This window comes from Coffea arabica, chromosome 11e (assembly GCF_036785885.1).
Source record: "Coffea arabica cultivar ET-39 chromosome 11e, Coffea Arabica ET-39 HiFi, whole genome shotgun sequence".
NCBI classification, from domain to species: domain Eukaryota; kingdom Viridiplantae; phylum Streptophyta; class Magnoliopsida; order Gentianales; family Rubiaceae; genus Coffea; species Coffea arabica.
Window position 1 is genome coordinate 52,417,566 of NC_092331.1, and position 17,770 is coordinate 52,435,335.

The window sequence follows — 17,770 nt, forward strand, 5'->3', positions numbered from 1 at the left end:
AATAATTACTTGTTAATATTCATCTTAAATTATTTTCATTATACTCGATCTGCAGAAGAAACATGAGAAAGTAGATCATTTCAAAAGTTGTTCTTGAGTTAGTTATATATGGTTCAATGGGGCCTTATGCTCAGCATTTGAGCACTTAGATTTTTATAGTAATAAGATTATGGGCATCTTTTGTTTCTGCGTTATGAAAATAGAAACAAGACAATTTTGATTGGCATTGAAATTGTGAAGACAATTTTGATTAAAGATTAGGAATTAAATTAATAAATTCTAGCTACTAACACATCAATTGATCATACCTAATGAATTGTGAAATTGAAGATGTCAATTCAAGATTGATTTTCTGTATTGCCACTAATTTACTTAAACAAATGCATAATCCAAAATATAAACACTATTTCTTCTGGAAATTGCTCTGTTTGGATTGGTGATTTTTTGAAAACAAAATTTTCAACTAAAATGTTATAATAATACCCAAACAAAAACAACCTCAAAAATACCAAACATTTGTGTAGCAAAAAGTTATCATAATTGGCTACGAAAAAATTGTAGCAATATCAAAGTAATTTGGCTACGAAAAATTCATAGTTGAAAATAAGATTTTTGTTGGAAAATCGGTGGAGCTAAAGGCAAAATCTAAGTTTTGTTTTTTTTTGCTATGAAAATAAATATCTTTGCCGACATTCAATTTCGTCATAAAAGATAATCTTTTGGGCTACAAAAATGGGAAACATAGGAAATAATTAAACTTTTGACTACGATTTTGGAAAATTGTCATCTAATACCTTTTGCGACGTGGATATCGTGACGATTTTGGCTAAGATATTTTTTCGTAGTTAATTATTAAAGACCACGATTTTTGAGTCTATGGCTACAATGTTTTTGGTAGCCTCGACCAACTCTGTTGTAGTGAGAAGCAGTAATTGCAAAGCCAACAGCGATATCATGGCAAGTACCTTATTATAAGTATACATGGAGTCAAGCATATGTTTTAATTATTCTGCATAATTTTTTAGTTTATGGAAGTCTCTTGTCAGGCACAACAAAATACTAAAATTTCTTAGGCAAACTATTATAACTTTTATTGACATACAATTCATAGCAAATAAAAGGACGTCTAATTTTTCATATTACATCAGCAGATGCCAAAAAAAACCTGAAAAACAGCTAGTACTCAAAATATAACCATACAGAAAAAAACAGTGAAACTATTACTGCTTCTCAAATCACCTAGAAGAAATTGCTTATTCTGAGGGCCACAACAGCAGCAGCAAGCACTTGAATGATTGTGGGCCTAGCAGATTGGAAAATAACAAAGTACCAATATTACTAAATTTTCTCTAGCAAAGTGCCAATTTCAAGGGCAAAATATATATCAACAGTTCATGAATATAAAAATTTATTCATCTAGAATAATCAATGGCTCAAAAGTACCTAAAAACATTAATTAGTAGTTTGTAAGAGTTTTTCAGAGAAAAGCTAGATTGAAAACCAATTAGAAATTAAATAACTACATCAACTATTAGCCTAAACTCCTACAGAATTCTTCTAAAGCATAAAACCGTTGACAGAAAATTAGATCGGTGAACAAGACAAACAATCAAAATTGTTCGACATAGAATATTTATTCCATTCAAATGCTAACAGTAAAATAATTATCTTTATAATTGGTCGTAAACAAAAAAAAATTGATGAGATTCTCGTAATATCGACTTTAATGAAACATAAGAGAATGTAATGTAGGCATGAATAATATAAAAGAATTATTACAATTCAAACTTTTGAGAGAGTTGAAACAATTGCTAGTAGAAAGAGAGAAAGGTTTTGCTATCTTGTTTTGGGATCAAAATTTTCAAAAGGTAAGGAAAGGAAATATGGTTTCCAATCAAACGATATTTTATTGGGAAAAAATTCCTTGGAATGCTATTGATTTGAGGTTAGAATCATCTTGATTTAGTTAATTGGTCACAGGCATCTACTACTTTATGTTACAATTGCTACGTTATTTTTTTATTAATATAATTTATTAAGCTTCTTTGTTTGGACAAAAAAAGTACTAGATAGGCATTCATTTTCTTAGTGGATAGAATTGGTCAAGTTGGGATGCATAAAAAAAATCTTCAGAAATATTTGGAAAAAACAAATTACAAATTACAATAATTCGTCAAATTATCAATGTTAAGTTCTAAGTAGTTCTCTACAATCAACATATAAAAGCAAAAAGAATAAGTTATCAAAGATAGTATGCTACGGATATTGTGGCTCCTTAGTGTGTGATATGAAAAATACAGTATAAGTGCTTTGATAGGAACTTACTCAACGGAAATTCCTCCTCAGGCGAGTAGTCTTTACCCAGATTTTGTCACAGACGCTTTCTATAAACTTGAAGTATGCATAGCGCCATGACTTCTTGAAGAGAAGGATTCCCAGAACTCCCAAAAGCCCGACAACAAAACCCGGTCCTATTCCAGCATAAAACCAAGACCAATCAGACTCGCCATGGACTTCATCATCATCAATAGGCCTATTTTTGGTAGGCAATTTGTGTTCCCAGCAACTGTTTGGGAGCGGTTTGCCACAGAGTCCACTGTTTCCTTCATAGATGGATGGATCGGTCAAGGTCTGAAGTTGATTTCCTGATGGTATTGGCCCTGAAAATTTATTGTGTGACAAATTCAGAGAGTTCAATGAGTACAAATCAGATAAGCTTTCAGGGATTGCACCGGAGAGTGCATTCATTGAAAGATCAAATGTTTCAAGTTGCTTCAAGTTGCCAATCTTCTTGGGGATCCTTCCAGTCAAATGATTTTGTGAAAGATTCAAAACTTGCAATTGAACCAGCTCCATTAACCCATCAGGGATCTCGCCAACTAAATTATTTGCTGAGAGGCTTACGGATCTAAGAAGCCGAAGGTCCCCTGAGTCAAACTCATCTTCTCTTCCTCCCTTAATGTCTTGAAGGCTATCTTGTCCATAAATGTCGTAAAGTCCATCTGGCCCTGATACCATCATGGCACTAATGTTGTTAAAGCAGTGAGGAATAAATCCACTCAAGTTATTATGTGCTAGGTTTAGAACTCGAAGACCTGAGAGTTGGTAGATTGTATCAGAAATAGGTTCATGGAAGTTATTTGACTGAAATCTTAGAATCCTTAAATTTGATAACCTTTCCCCAATCCAAGCTGGTATAATATCATTTAGTCCATTGTTACCGAGATCAAAACTTACCAAAGTGCTCAGAAGCTGCATTGATGACGGGAGCTTTCCAACGAATTTATTTCCATTCAAATGCAGAGCATAAAGTTGCTACAAGTTACCCAGTGAAATCGGAATTTGACCGGATAGACTGTTATTTGCCAACTTTAGGAGCTTCAGGTCTCGCAAGTTTCCTAGACACAGAGGAACTCTTCCGGACAGAAGATTGTTGGATAGATCCAGAATATATAAATTTTCCAACTTGCACAAATCTTCAGGGATAGTAGCTGTGAAACGGTTATCATTCAGAGAGAGAATGCTCAGCGCATGATGAAGCTGCGGAATATGTCCAGTAAGAAAATTTTGTGAAAGATATAACCAGCTGCGCACAGTGGACGATTTGTTTTTAGAGAGAAACCAGTTGGGTATGGCATCTGAAATGCTCGCTTTCCGTATGTCTAAAACCTCAAGCCCCTTCTGTGTCCGAAGCCAAGCTGGAAACCTAGGTCCCACTATGATGGATTGCATCTGAATTTCACGGAGTTGAAAAGGAGGAATCCATGAGGAGCTCACGTTCAGAGCAAGTGAGTTTCCAGTTAGGTCCAGTGACTTCAGCTCTCGTAGTTTCGCAAAATGGTCTTCAGATAGGACCCCGGTCAATGAATTGTCTCCAACGTCAAAATCTTGTAGCTTCGTCAGCTGCCCAAGATTGATTGGTATGGTACCATTTAATTTATTAGATGACAATAATAGCCTTGTTAGTTTTGGAAGCTGACCTATTTCACTTGGTATTGACCCTTGCATATTATTGCCGCTCAGATCCAAATAAGTAAGATTTATAAGTTGGCCTATTTCACTTGCTATTGACCTTTGCAAATTATTATCACTCAGATCCAAATAAGTAAGACTGCTTGCATTACAAAGTGATTTCAACGTTGAAGCATCAAAGCGGTTTGGAGATAGATCGAGATAAACTAGAGAGGTCATTTGGTCAAACAGGCCATGAATTGGATCATAAAGATTATTATTACCAAAACGAAGATCATGGAGGCCAGTAAGATTACAGAGCCAAGAAGGGACCATGTTGTTGAAATTATTTACGATGAGATCAAGGAAAGCAAGAGATGTGAAATTGACATGTGAAAGATGAGGATGGATGAAAAGACCACAACCATTTAAGTCTAGTGTTGTTAGTGAAGGAAGCATGTTAATTGATTGTAACCCATCTCGAGCGTCTATAACGCTCACCGTGGACAGGACTAGGCCTTCTAGAGAAGAGAGCCCAGCAACCCATCCGAGATCCTTAGTGCTCAATGAGAAACCTGAATATCCAAGATCTAAATACCGTAAATGCGAGAGATTTCCTAAATGACGGGGAATTTCACCATCAAATCCTGCGCTTGCGAGATTGAGGTATCTCAAGTTTTTCAACAATCCAAGAAATGCGGGAACTTGGATTCCTGAAAAATTATTTGAGCTCAGGTCCAAGTATCTCAAATTGGTCAAATTGACCAAAGATGGACTCAATTGGCCTCCCAAGCAATTTGTGCAATGATAACCATCATCAGAATCATAAAATGGCACCGTATTGCGTAGATCAAGTTTCAAAACACTACCAATGGTTTTGTGGCAACTAATACCTTCCCATGAACAACAGCTTTCTCCAATCCAAGATGACAGACGATTTGATCCATCTATCAACTCATGCTTGAATTGAAGAAGAGTTTGTCGTTCATTGTCAACGCAGGAGACATTTGAATAATTATGAGCTTGTTTGCTGCTGCCAATTAGGAATTGGCTGGTTATAGGAATAGAACTGAATAAGAAGAGTAGTAGTAAAGATGAAAAAGTACAAAGAAGATGATGCTCCATTGGATTTCTTTGGTATTATTGGTTTATTTGATATAGTAAGCGCAGATGGGTGGCCTCATTTATACTCTTATAAAAAGCATCACTTCACCATTCTGTGTTTGTGGGAAATAGGAAGGAACCATACAAAGGTGATAAAGGACGACGACTTCAAGTCTTCGTGGAAAAAAAATTGTTAACGTGGTGGAGGGGAAAGACAGCGTGGAAAATCCTTCCGTGCTTGTGGGGAAAATCCTTGGAGACATACAAATGGAAATATTAATTCATTTTATATTTGGATTTTAATTTGATTTGGATACCTGCGTTACCATCAAAAATCAATCCTAACCTATGTTTTGTTATTCATATAAACTAGTGATTGGAGCACACTATATGTATGCGTAAATAATTCAAGTTATATTTAATTGTAAAAATTATTTTTCTGGAAATTAGTTTTATATTTTGAAAATTCATGTTTTGTGAACTTTTGTGTTAAAAACAATATACATGAGCAGTTATTTTTGTTAGTTATCATTAATTGTAAGCATTAGCAATATAACTAAAAATTCCACATAAAATGAGAAAAAGTAATTTTTTGAGAATTTCAAATGCGCATTTAAAATTATAAGAAGCACAGAGAACCTAAAAAAAACAACGTTCAAGATCTTGACCGGCAACATATAACGTTCCAAGTTGGATAGAAAATCGGCGGATGTGCTGGGTCTAAGTCCACTCATCAGTGGAAGTCGTGACCCACCATGGAAAATTTTTATTTTCTTGTGGACAAAATCGCTAGAGAATGTTTTGTACCGACTTAATGGAAATTTTGATTCTCTATCGGTTGTTTGCAATCTAAATTAATTTTAAAATGTTTGACTTAAAATCTCCAAACCTATTGAAATTTTGTCAAAAAATGCTAAATTTAATAGGTTTATGTTAAAGAAGCATGAAGGCGTCAGTCTGCATTGTATGTTGGATAGTTACCAAAAACAAAAGGGTGCACATTTATCAAAAAAGTTTTGTTTATTTTTATGTACTTGTTCATTATCAAAATTTGATCTTTCAAAACTTTATGTATTTGAATAAGAGGTTTGAGCATTCCAAAAAGCATTTATATGTAAAGTGAATTATATATAGTGCGACAAACAGCAAGTATGGAACCCCCTTTTTAGTCTTTTTTTGAGCTAATCTATATTTTTTTCTCCAAGGAAGACATTCTTTGACATTAATGTGGCATCATAAAGTTTTTCATAAGTAAAACATTTTAGTGGCTTTTAAATTATAAAGAAGATGAAGCTCAAGAATAAAAAATGAATAGACCAACAAACTAGAATGCAAATATCAAACCAAGAAAAAGAAGGACAACAATTCCTAAATGCATAGCATCCAAGATCAAGACGTCCACATACAGCGTTTCAAAGGGGTTAGAATAGTAGGTTTGGTGTTCCAATACTTTCACTTATTGTAAGGGCCTCAACCAAATTATATGATCTGTAATGTCTGCAATTATATGGGTGAAGATTCTCTGCAATTCATCTAATTCATGGAAGTTAAATGGACACATGTTGTTTTGATTGATACATAATTATAAATGAGTGAAGTCATCCTAATAATAAATGAGTGGTTAAGATGATGCCACATATAGGTGTTATCCTGCTATCACACGTTTCAATGGGGACGACTGATAGGGAATGAACATTTCCATTAATTGAATCTAGAATATGTCTCCAAGGACTTTCATTGACTACCTAACTTATTATTTAAAATATTAACAAAAACCGTTCAAGATTATTAACCCGACAACTATCCCTATCCCAAATTATTGATGGACTGGTTCAATTTTCCACGATGACTTTTAGGTAATCGTCCTTGTCAGCAATTTTTACTAGCATTTAAATGAACCACCCATCTGAGCTAAGCTTTATCAAATATCCAGTACATCCAATTCCCATTTGTATTTTATATTCAAATGGTGCATCTTATTGGTATTTATATCCGTGTTTACTGCTACTGTTCTTATTTAGTTCTTATTCAAGTCTCCAGCCAATTCCCATTTGGCAGTAGTAATCAATCTTATCATTATTTAGATCTTTACTGGTATATTGTACATGAAAAAATGTTAAAATTTATTAGCAAAGTCATAAATTTTGTTTGAAAAAGAAGCAAGTTTTGTGAAAAAAAAGAGGAAAGTTTTGTTCGAAAAATAGAAAGGTTCTGTTAATGATATAGGAAATTTTACTAAAAAAGTGGTAAGATTTGTTAATGAAGTCATAAGTTTTTCTTGAGAAATCATATGCTTTATATAAAAAAAAAATGCTAAGTTTTGGGAAAAAATGGTACTTTTTGCTAAAAAATCTAGTAAGATTTAATAGTTAAATAGCAAGTTACAATAACTAATAAAAGTTATTTGTTTTGTGCAAAAACTTACTATTAGTTATGCCAAATTTCTCTTTTTTGCAATTTAAAATAATACAAAATGTTTGATAGAAAATCACCAAACCAATTGAAAATTTGTCAAATGGGAATAACAAATGTTTTGGGGTTTGAACCATTTTCATCTTTAAAGTTTCCTTGAAGACATATTTAGACCTAACATTTTCCAATTTTCCAATATTTTTTACACTAGCAGTTGTAGATGTATACTACCTTTGTACACTACCTTTGAAAAAACTGAATTTCAAATTTAAAATTAAAATCCTTACACTACGGATTGGGTTACCAAATTAAATATCATCCAAATGGTTTCGGTACCTCTGGCCTTATACCCTCCTTCTCCTTGTTCATATTAATTCTTGGGCTTGGATAATTTAAGAATTACAACCAATAATATGCATCAATAAATTTATTTATTTATATAAATGCAAGATTTTTGTTTAGTGGATCATAATTTATAGCTTTCTTGTTTCCCCGGTCAGTCATGCAAGTAAACTTTTTTTTTTTTGGGTGCAAGTAAACGATCAAGTATATACCTAATGACAACATAGGAAAAGCAATGTACTTAAGATGCAAAAGAACAGGGGTAAATTATGATTAAACAACCTCAAGGGGCTAATTCCTAATTTAATATAATTGCCAGTCCCTTGTGTTCTTCACGTACTGGGAGGGTCTGGTCGTGAGTCGTGACTCAGCATCGGAAATTCTTACGCCGGAGGAATGTTTATTAAACAATTAAAAGATTCCCACTTGGTGCTTTTCTGGATAATTTCTGTGATATCTCAAAACAATTTCCAAAATTGGAAAAAAAAAAAACAAATTTTAATAGTTGATTTGGTTATGATTTTATTAAAGGTAATCAATATAGAAGTGGATGTAAAAGCCATAGTTTGGAAAATGGGCTGATAGCGTATCTCTATATGGTTTTTATTTTTGTCTTCCAACATGTGCCTTTGTATTATGATGTTAGTAACAGGGATAAATTTGTCAGCGATGGCTCCAGTGGCAGAAAGAAAAGAGTACCAGAGAATTTTTCTTTTACTTTCATTTTCCCTCTGGGCTCTGGTTGCTGGCCTGTGATAGTGGTAATAGAGGTAGCCTTGGTGGTGGTTGTGGAGGTAGAAAAATGGTAGTGTTGGTGAATTTTGGTGGTAGAGAGAATAATATAAGACAACATTTTTCTTAAAAAAAAAAAAAAGAATGCCAATTTAGAATTTTTATGTGAAATTTGTGTCTTTTCAAAGATTTTGTTACCAAATAATAAATACAAGAGTGGTTAGCGTAATTGTTGAATTTAGAGGGACGCTAGGTGAAATTTTCAGAAATGTTAGAAGAAGTTTCGAAAAACTTTCCCCCTTTATATTCACTCACTCTATTCTTTTAGTATTGTTTTAATATTTCCACTCGAACTTCTCATTTTTCCAGTAGTCTCCCTCTACTTTAATTGTGTTGTTCGTATTATCCTGACATATCCTTATAACTGGAAATTCAGTGCAAAAGATGACAATTGAAAGACAAAATCAACATTCTAGAGTGGAATCTGGCATTATATATTTGTTAGCCTATTTGAAAAGCTCAGAGGCCAACAATGCAGTTTTCTAGTTTCCAAGGAACTTATTCTGGACTGCCAGGCCTATGAATTTTCGGCTCCATTTCACCGAAATCTGTCACTTGGCCCAACCTGAACAGGACAAGGGGCCTGGACGTTCCCAGAGACAACCGTCCCAGGCAGTTCACGGCTGGGATGAAGCTAAAAAAATTTGTGCGGCTCAGATCACGTCTTGTAACTCGATTTTCACGCCGTATGGGATCCACAAAAATGTCGTTATATTTTACTCGCTGTTGTTCAATTGTTACACATTGTACAGATGATGTTACACCATGTACAAATGGTGTTACACCTTCCGGAGCGGTTGTTCTGACAACCGCTCCAGCCCCGCGTCCACCTGAACAAGGCTCTACATAATCCTACTCTCCGAATACTCAACTTCACGGGCCCTAGGCTCTGTGTCAATACAACTCAGGTAATCATTTTGTCCTTCTTTTTTTTATTAATTAGTGTAGGTAAATAGATAAAATGGTAATCCATGTAAATGTTGGATAACGGGCCTCACAAGTAGAAAACTCGTCTAGGTCATACTAGTTTGTGTAATTATTAGAATCACTGGGTGAGACACACACACTACACTATGTGTGCGTATATTTTAGGAAAAAGTAAATAATGAAAAAGATATAAAATAACAAACTAGTTAGAGCAAAAGAATTAACTATAGAGTATTTTAGGTTTTTTTTAATTGAAGTCAGCGGGAAGACTTGGATATATATATATATATATATATATATATATATAGAGAGAGAGAGAGAGAGTAGTAGTGGATAAGTACGGAACTTAGAAGTATCAGTTATGTGGACTCGGGGCACGGACGGTTGCAGGTGCAACCGTCCCGGACGGTTTTGACCATTTTCAATTGCGCGTAACTTTTTTGTACATCGTGTAACTTTTATTGCACATTGCGTAACTTTAGAGTAAATTTTTGTGGGACCCACACATGGCGTGGAAATCGAGTTACAACTTGTAATCTCAGCCGCACAAATTTTTGAGGCCAAATCGTGGCCATTAACCGCTCAGATACGGTCATACTGATGACCGTCCCTGCCCCATTTCCCAGTTATGTTAACATGGATGGTATGGAGTATGAGATGGCAACTTCATTATGCAAGGAGAAAATTGGAATAACAAATAATGATACTCAGCTTTTCCAATAGTCTCCCTCTACGTATGTGACTGTGCCAATCAATTTGAACCTCAGCTACAGGGTCAATTATAAACATTTCTAAGGGTACGGCTCAGGTAGTTCAAGATGGAGATTTTTCTGTTTCATTTTTGTTTTCGAGATTAAAATGTGGAGAACTATCAAAATGTAGACAACTCAAAATAGGCCGATCAATAACTTTGAATGCATCGTTGATTTACATAAATTTTTTGTTATTGTTCTAGATCTCTTATTTGGAGTGTACAATAATTACGAGTTAATATTCATCTTTAGTTATTTTCATTACACTCGATCTGCAGAAGAAACATGAGAAAGTAGATCATTCGAAAATTGTCCTTGAATTCGTTATATATGGTTCAATCATCAATGGGGCATCTTTTGTTTCTGCGTTACGAAAATAAAAACAAGCGGGCTGGGACTGGCATTGAAATTGTGAAGATAATTTTGATTAAAGATTAGGAATCAAATTAATAAATTCTAGCTACTAACACATCAATTGATCATATATACCTAATGAATTGTGAAATTAAAGATCTCAATTCAAGATTGATTTTCTGTATTGCCACTTATTTACTTAGACAAATGCATAATCCAAAATATAAACACTACTTTTTCTGGGAATCATTGTTCTTACCTTACTATTTTCCATTGTTAAGCAAACCAACAATGGCTCAACACCTCTAAGAAATTTACTCACTGAACTTAGTCGCAAAGCCAACAACTGAATCATAACAAGTACCTTATTATCATTAAATGAAGCCAAGTCTATATAGTTTAACTATTCTTCATGACTTTTTCAGGCAGACTATTATACTTACATTTTATTTACACATAATTAATAGCATAAAAAAGGAGGTCTAATCCTCAGCTTACATCAGAAGATGCCAAGAAAACTGAAAAAAAATATAGAGTACTCAAAAAATAATCATACAACAATAGAGTAAATTAAACTACTACTGCTTCTCAAATCACCTGGAAGAAATTGCTCATTCTTACTGACTCAACAATTGCAACAAGCACTTGCATAGGCGTAGAGCTGGCAGATTGAAAGGTGACAAAGCACCAATACTATTAAGTTTTCCCTACTTAACTGCCAATTAAAAAAAAAAAATTAAAGTTGACATTTTACGAAAAGACAAGATATATGATAAGTCAAAATTGGCTAGTTTAAAATATACAAATTGTCAAATCTTTACTCCTTGACAGTGGTGGAGGAGGTGGAAAACTGATCAAGGAACGGCAGCATGTCAACTTTAGATGATTATACTATAAACAACGGTTCAATAATACATTATAAATCTACAGTCAAATTTGTAATCGGTAAAGAAAAAACAATTACGATAATAAATGTATATGCTCAATGAGTAAGGATAATAAGCTACGTGAATTGTAGTGCCTTAGTGCATGATAAGGAAAACTAGAACAAAACGCGCTTTTGTGTGTACTTACTCAACGGAAGTTCCTCGCACGCCGAGTAGTCTTCAATGCTATCATTGCGGCAATTCTGTCACTTGCACTTTCCAGAAACTCGAAGTATGCATAGCGCCAAGACCTCTTGAAGAGAAGGATTGCCAAGAATCCCACGAGGCCGAGAGCAAAACCAGGTCCTAGACCAGCATAAAACCACGACCAATCAAACTCACCATGATCTTTGTCATCTAGGATAGGATCATTTTTGGCTGGTGACTTGTTCTCGGGGCAGCTCTTTGGGAGTGGCTTGCCACAAAGTCCATTATTTCCTTCATAGATGGATGGATCGGTTAAGGTCTGAAGTTGATTTCCTGATGGTATTTCCCCTGAAAGGCTATTGTGTGACAAATTTAGGAAGCTCAATGAGTTTATTGTTGATAAGTTGTTAGGTATTGCACCGAAGAATTCATTCATTGATAGATCTAGCGTTTCAAGTCGCTTTAAGTTGCCAATCTTCTCAGAGATCCTTCCAGTCAAATGGTTGTGAGAAAGGTTCAAAGTTTGTATACCAGCCAGATCCATTATCCCATCAGGGATCTCACCCACTAAATTATTTGTTGAGAGGCTTATGGATTTAATGAGCACAAGGTTCCCAAAGGAGTACTCAAGTTCATTTCCTCCCTTATAGTTTTGAAGGTTGGTGGTATCGTAGGTTATCGTGAGAATGCTTCCATGTTCACTTGATACCATCATTGAGAAGTTGTTAAAACAATGAGGAATATATCCTGTTAAGTTATTATGTGCCAGGTTCAGCACTTGAAGATTTGAGAGTAGGCAGAGCTTGTCAGAAATACCTCCATAGAAGTTATTTGACTGAAATCTTAGAAACATTAAATTTGATGACATTTCCCCAATCCAAGCTGGTATGGTATCCCTTAGCCCATTGTCACCAAGATCAAAAATCACCAAATTGCTCAGATGCTGCATTGAGGACGGGAGCCTTCCAATGAATTTGTTTCCATTCAAATGCAGAATCTCAAGTGCCCCCAAGTTACCCAGTGAACTTGGAATTTGACCGCACAGATTGTTATTTGCCAAGTTTAGGACCCACAAGAATCGCAAGCTGCCGAAGCACAGAGGAACTTTTCCGGAGAGAAGATTGTTGGATAGATCCAATTCGGATAAACTTTTCAACTTGCACAAGTCTTCTGGGATACTGCCTGTGAAACGATTACCACTGAGTTTGAGAAAATAAGTAGATGCACCCATTTCACCAACGTAAGGCGGTGGAATCTCTCCAGTAAGAAAATTTTGTGAGAGATCTAAACTGGAAATATCCGATGGAAATGATTTGAGAGATCCCTCCAATTTGTTGGAGCTTAGAGATACAAATCGATAATTATTATTCTTCACTTCTTTGAACTCCAACGGATTGCCAGTTAGGTTGTTGTTGGAGAGATCTAATGAGCTAATATCATAACAAAGCACTCGAAACCAACTGGGTATGGCATCTGAAATACCCGCATTGCTCATGTCTAACTCTTCAAACTTCTGCGTCCGAAGCCAACCTGGAAACTGGGGGCCTACTTTGATGGATGCCATTTCAAGTTGTTGGAGTTGAAAAGGAGGCACCCATGTGGAGCTCAAATTCAGAGTGAGGAAGCTATGAGATAGGAACAATGACTGTAGCTCTCCAAGTTTCCCAAGATGGTCTTCAGATAATACACCAGTTAATGAAGTGTAACTAATGTCCAATACTTGTAGCTTTGTTAGCTGCCCAAGACTGACTGGTATGGAACCATATAAGTTAAATCCGAACAAAGATAGTGCAGCTAGTCTTGAAAGCTGGCCTATTTCACTTGGTATTGACAATTGCAAGTCATTGCTACTCAGATCCAAATAAGTAAGATTGCTCAGGTTGCAAAGTGATTTGAAGAATGAAACATCAAACCGGTTTCCCCATAGATCGAGGCGAAGAAGAGAGGTCATTTGCTCAAACAAGCCATGAACTGGATTAGACAAATTATTATCACCAAGACGAAGATCAAGGAGGCCTGTGAGATTACCAAGCCAAGGAGGGATCATGTGGTTGCTGAAATTATTTTCACCAAGGTCAAGGGAAGAAAGAGATGTGAAATTGACCGGTGAAAGATGAGAATGGATAAAAAGATGACAACCAAACAAGTCTAGTGTTGTTAGTGAAGGAAGCATGCTAATTGCCCGTAATCCATCTTGAGCGGTACTAAGATTCACCAAGGATAGGACTAGGACTTCTAGAGAAGAGAGCCTAGCAACCCACCTGAGATCCTTAATCATCGATCCACTTGATGATAATCCAATATCTAAATACCGTAAATGCGAGAGATTTCCCAAATTGTGAGGAATTTCACCATCAAATTTTGCATTGGAGAGATTGAGGTATCTCAAGTTTTTCAACAATCCAAGGAATGTGGGAACTTGGAATGTTGAAAAATTATTCACACTCAAATCCAAGTATCGCAAATTGGTCAAATTGGCCAAAGATGGACTTAATTGGCCTCCCAAGCAATTTGTGCAGTGATAATCCTCATCAAAATAGAGTGGCACCGTATTGCGCAGATCAAGTTTCAAAACACTGCCAGTGGTTTTGTGGCAACCAACTCCTTCCCATGAACAACAGCCTTCTCCAATCCAAGATGACAGACGATTTGATTCATCTTTCAACCCATGTTTGAGTTGAAGAAGGGCACGTCGTTCACTTTCAATACAGGTGACATTTGAATGATCAGAAGCTTGCTTGCTGCTACCAAATGTGAACTGGCTAGTGACAAGAATAGAACTGAATAAGAAGAGTAGTAGGAAAGATGAAGAAGTACAAAGATGATGATGCTCCATTGGATTTCTTTGGTATTACTGGCTTATTTGATATGGGAAGCTCAGATGGCCGGGTGGCCTTATTTATACGCTTGCAAAAAGCATCACTTCATTAATGTTTTGTGTTTGTAGGAAGTAGGATGGAACTATACAAAGGTGATAAAATGACAACGACTTCAAGTCTTCGTGGGAAAAGGAAAAATTTGCGGACGCGGGTGAGGGGAAAGACAGCGTTGAAAACCTTGCGTGATTGTGGGAAAAATCATTGGTGACATACAAATGGAAATATTGATTGACTTTTATTTGGGTTGTAATTTGATTTGGACAGAATTAGTCTTTTGGGAAGAGTTGATAGTCATATTAGTCACAGCTGTATGCATGACTGAATGGCAATTATCCCTTAAATAAATAAAGTCAATAACTTCGCTTATATGTCATATGGTTTAGTTTCTAAATTATTTTCACACCTCCCTGAGTTTGTGTCCATTTGAATTAGATGATTGGGGAATATATACCAATGGAGAAAGAGAAAATACAGCATTTGGTAATATCTGAATTCTTACATCTACAACAACATGTATAAGCATGTCCCAAAAAAAAAAAAAAAACTAAATACTCTGATGGGAGTTGCCCTATTTATTCCGTTGTAATATTCCCCTAATAAAAATCCTTTTGTCCCCTAAAAATACTCTGATAAATCACTCTATATAATTCAGATGTTATAGCACAATTGACAACGTGACATACAGTCAAATGAAAAGAAATGTAATTAGCTAGAAACATTAGTGGAGTAACTTATATTACCAAGAAACTTGCAGATCGGTAGCCTGTCTCCAAAATATTGGATGGGTAAACCAACTCCTTTTAAGTAGATAATATTACATATTACTCGAATTGTTTATACCTTCTGTAAGTGATATAAGATGCAATATCAGACAAGGATTGGATTGGATAGTAAACTCAAAAAGATTGTAAATAAGTTTTAGATTTAAAACTTCTCATTTATAAAAAAAAAAATTAAAGCAATATATGTATATATTAATTAATCTTCATATGCTGGTAGTGTATACATTATCAGTTGTAGATAATTGATAAGTATGCAAATTTTGAAACTGAAATCCAACTTTTATACATGTATCTTCAATCTAACGATAATAACATATACACTATCAGTATATATAAAATTTATTATATATATATATATATATATATATATATGTATGTATAGACACGATGCGGTGGTCTTGATAAGGCGGTTGACATTTGCCAGGCATGGCCCGCAATTGTGCGGTAGGAAAAGCACGATGACTTGAAGTCTCTGTGGAGCACCCAACGATGGCTTCAGTGACCCTAAACGATACATCCATCACCATCTAATTATCTAAATTGGTAGTTGAAGCACCGAACGATGCAAAATCATATATGATAGATATAAATATTAAAACAAAATATGTAGATGGTACGATAATAACATGAGAAAACATAATAAATTTTATCACCGAATTAAAATATGTATCATCCATTTAATCTATCTTTCTAATTTTGAACGAACTCGTTAGCCATCACCCTATATTAACTATACTATGCGATCACTATTACGTACGATTGCGTAGAATCTAAACCCCTTTTTTAGCGGTAGTATAGTTTAGTTGGATGTTTAATATTATATGATACCGTTATTCAACAAGAAATAATTGCGAATTACACTTCAATAATAAGCAGATAATTCACTTTGAATACAAATGACACTTCAATAATAAGCTTTTTCAGTCAATTCAATGGAATTTCCAACAACTACGGTTATAAATGTTTGTCAAAAATTGCTGGTAAGACGATATTGATGACTTATGGAATGTCTCTTTGAGTGATGCATTTGTATTAGAATTATTGGCATGGTTGGCTTAGTCCACCACCAAGAACTAGTCAAATAGTGATGACTCACAAAATATGATCCACATACTCTATTAAGCAGATAATCTTGCAATTTTTCTTCATAGAAGTGGACGAGTACAAAAAAAAAAAAAAAAAAACAAACTTTGTTTCATGAAAACTCTTTACAATATTTACATGGATCTATAGTTCTTTCATTGGTGAAAACCTCGTTTAATATATTAAACGAGACTTGATAAACTCTTTTTTTTTTTACTTGTAAGCAAAAAAACATTTTGGTGGTTTTCAATCTGTAAAAAGCTTGAAGCTAAAAGAAGAAAAATGATACATCAAGAATTTCAAATGCACGTTCAAATTTAGGACAAGCAAAAAATTCCTGAATAAATTGCTTTCATGATCTTGACGTGCACCATTCCAAATTGGGTAGAAAATTCGCCGGCGTGCTGAGTCTGGCATCTACAAGTCCACCCGTCAATTAAAGTCATGACCCACCACGGAAATCCTTATTTCCTTGTGGACAAAGTCGTTGGGGAAATATTTTGTGTTGAATTAACGGAAGTTTTAATTCCCTATCTGTTGGTTGTGAAATTGATTTGTCTATTTACGTTGCCACGTAAATTGCTTTTGATTCTCTCTTTTGCAATTTAAATTAATTATTTAAAAAAATGTTTGACAGGAAATTACCAAACCAATTGAAAATTTGTCAAATGTCCCAAACTAGATGGGTTGAGGTTAAAGAAGTAAGCAAGTAAACTAGTTTTCCATAGAATAACAAAATGTAAAGCATGAGGAACAAAATTAATGTTGCTTTGATGAGCATAGTTTTATTTAGTTAAGTATGGACAATCAAATAGCCTTCAAGATTTTATAATATTTTTCACAGCGTTAAAATATTAGAACTCCATCTCTAAAATTTTAGGAATTTCTAAGCTTTAACAAAGTGACGATACAACATTTCTACTTTCTCTTCGTCTAATTGTCATGCCGTGTTGCAAAAATAACACAAAGGGGCCATATGTCTAAAGTTCGACATTCTTTCAATATCTTTTTTTTTTTTTTTTTTTACATTTTCTTTTCAATTTTTTTTTATCTTTTTCTCTCTCTTATATCTGGACTAGCCCTCAAACTCATTTGCGATCTTAGCAGGAGATTTTTTTTTTTTTTTTATTGATCGGCACTTGTTTACTCTAGACCTACTCCTACTCTAGGCCGATGAGGAACCTCAGCAGGAGATTGGCTTTCAATATTTTCGTACGCCAACTGTGGAGAGCAAGAAATTTGGCTATATTTCAGCCTAGGCATGTCTCCATCGGAGAAAGAGCCATTTGCGTTTTGACTCATGATTGTTTGTGTACTTA

General features: G+C 34.8%; 2 protein-coding genes across 5 annotated transcripts; both read right to left on the bottom strand.

Annotated features, from left to right (window-relative positions):
• Positions 1 to 1,065: 1,065 nt before the first annotated feature.
• On the bottom strand, positions 1,066 to 5,124 carry LOC113717919 (receptor-like protein EIX2). Of its 4 annotated transcripts, none has more exons than XR_003454556.2 (3): positions 3,238 to 5,124; positions 2,326 to 3,008; positions 1,066 to 1,303 (listed from the first exon to the last, which is right to left on the bottom strand). XR_003454556.2 is itself a non-coding variant. In XM_072072696.1 (3 exons), the coding sequence occupies exon 2, from the start codon at positions 3,019 to 3,021 to the stop codon at positions 2,326 to 2,328; it is 696 nt and encodes a 231-aa protein (XP_071928797.1). In that variant the 5' UTR covers positions 3,022 to 3,095; positions 3,238 to 5,118; the 3' UTR covers positions 1,066 to 1,303. The 4 variants fall into 4 exon arrangements, 2 of the variants coding, with proteins under 2 accessions (XP_071928797.1, XP_071928796.1); XR_011825447.1 differs by having other exon boundaries at positions 2,326 to 3,095; XM_072072696.1 differs by having other exon boundaries at positions 2,326 to 3,095; positions 3,238 to 5,118.
• Positions 5,125 to 11,029: 5,905 nt separating this feature from the next.
• On the bottom strand, positions 11,030 to 14,604 carry LOC113717986 (receptor-like protein EIX2). Its single transcript, XM_027242862.2, has 2 exons — positions 11,709 to 14,604; positions 11,030 to 11,349 (listed from the first exon to the last, which is right to left on the bottom strand). Exon 1 carries the CDS (start codon positions 14,541 to 14,543, stop codon positions 11,709 to 11,711), a length of 2,835 nt encoding a protein of 944 aa, XP_027098663.1. The 5' UTR covers positions 14,544 to 14,604; the 3' UTR covers positions 11,030 to 11,349.
• Positions 14,605 to 17,770: the final 3,166 nt, after the last annotated feature.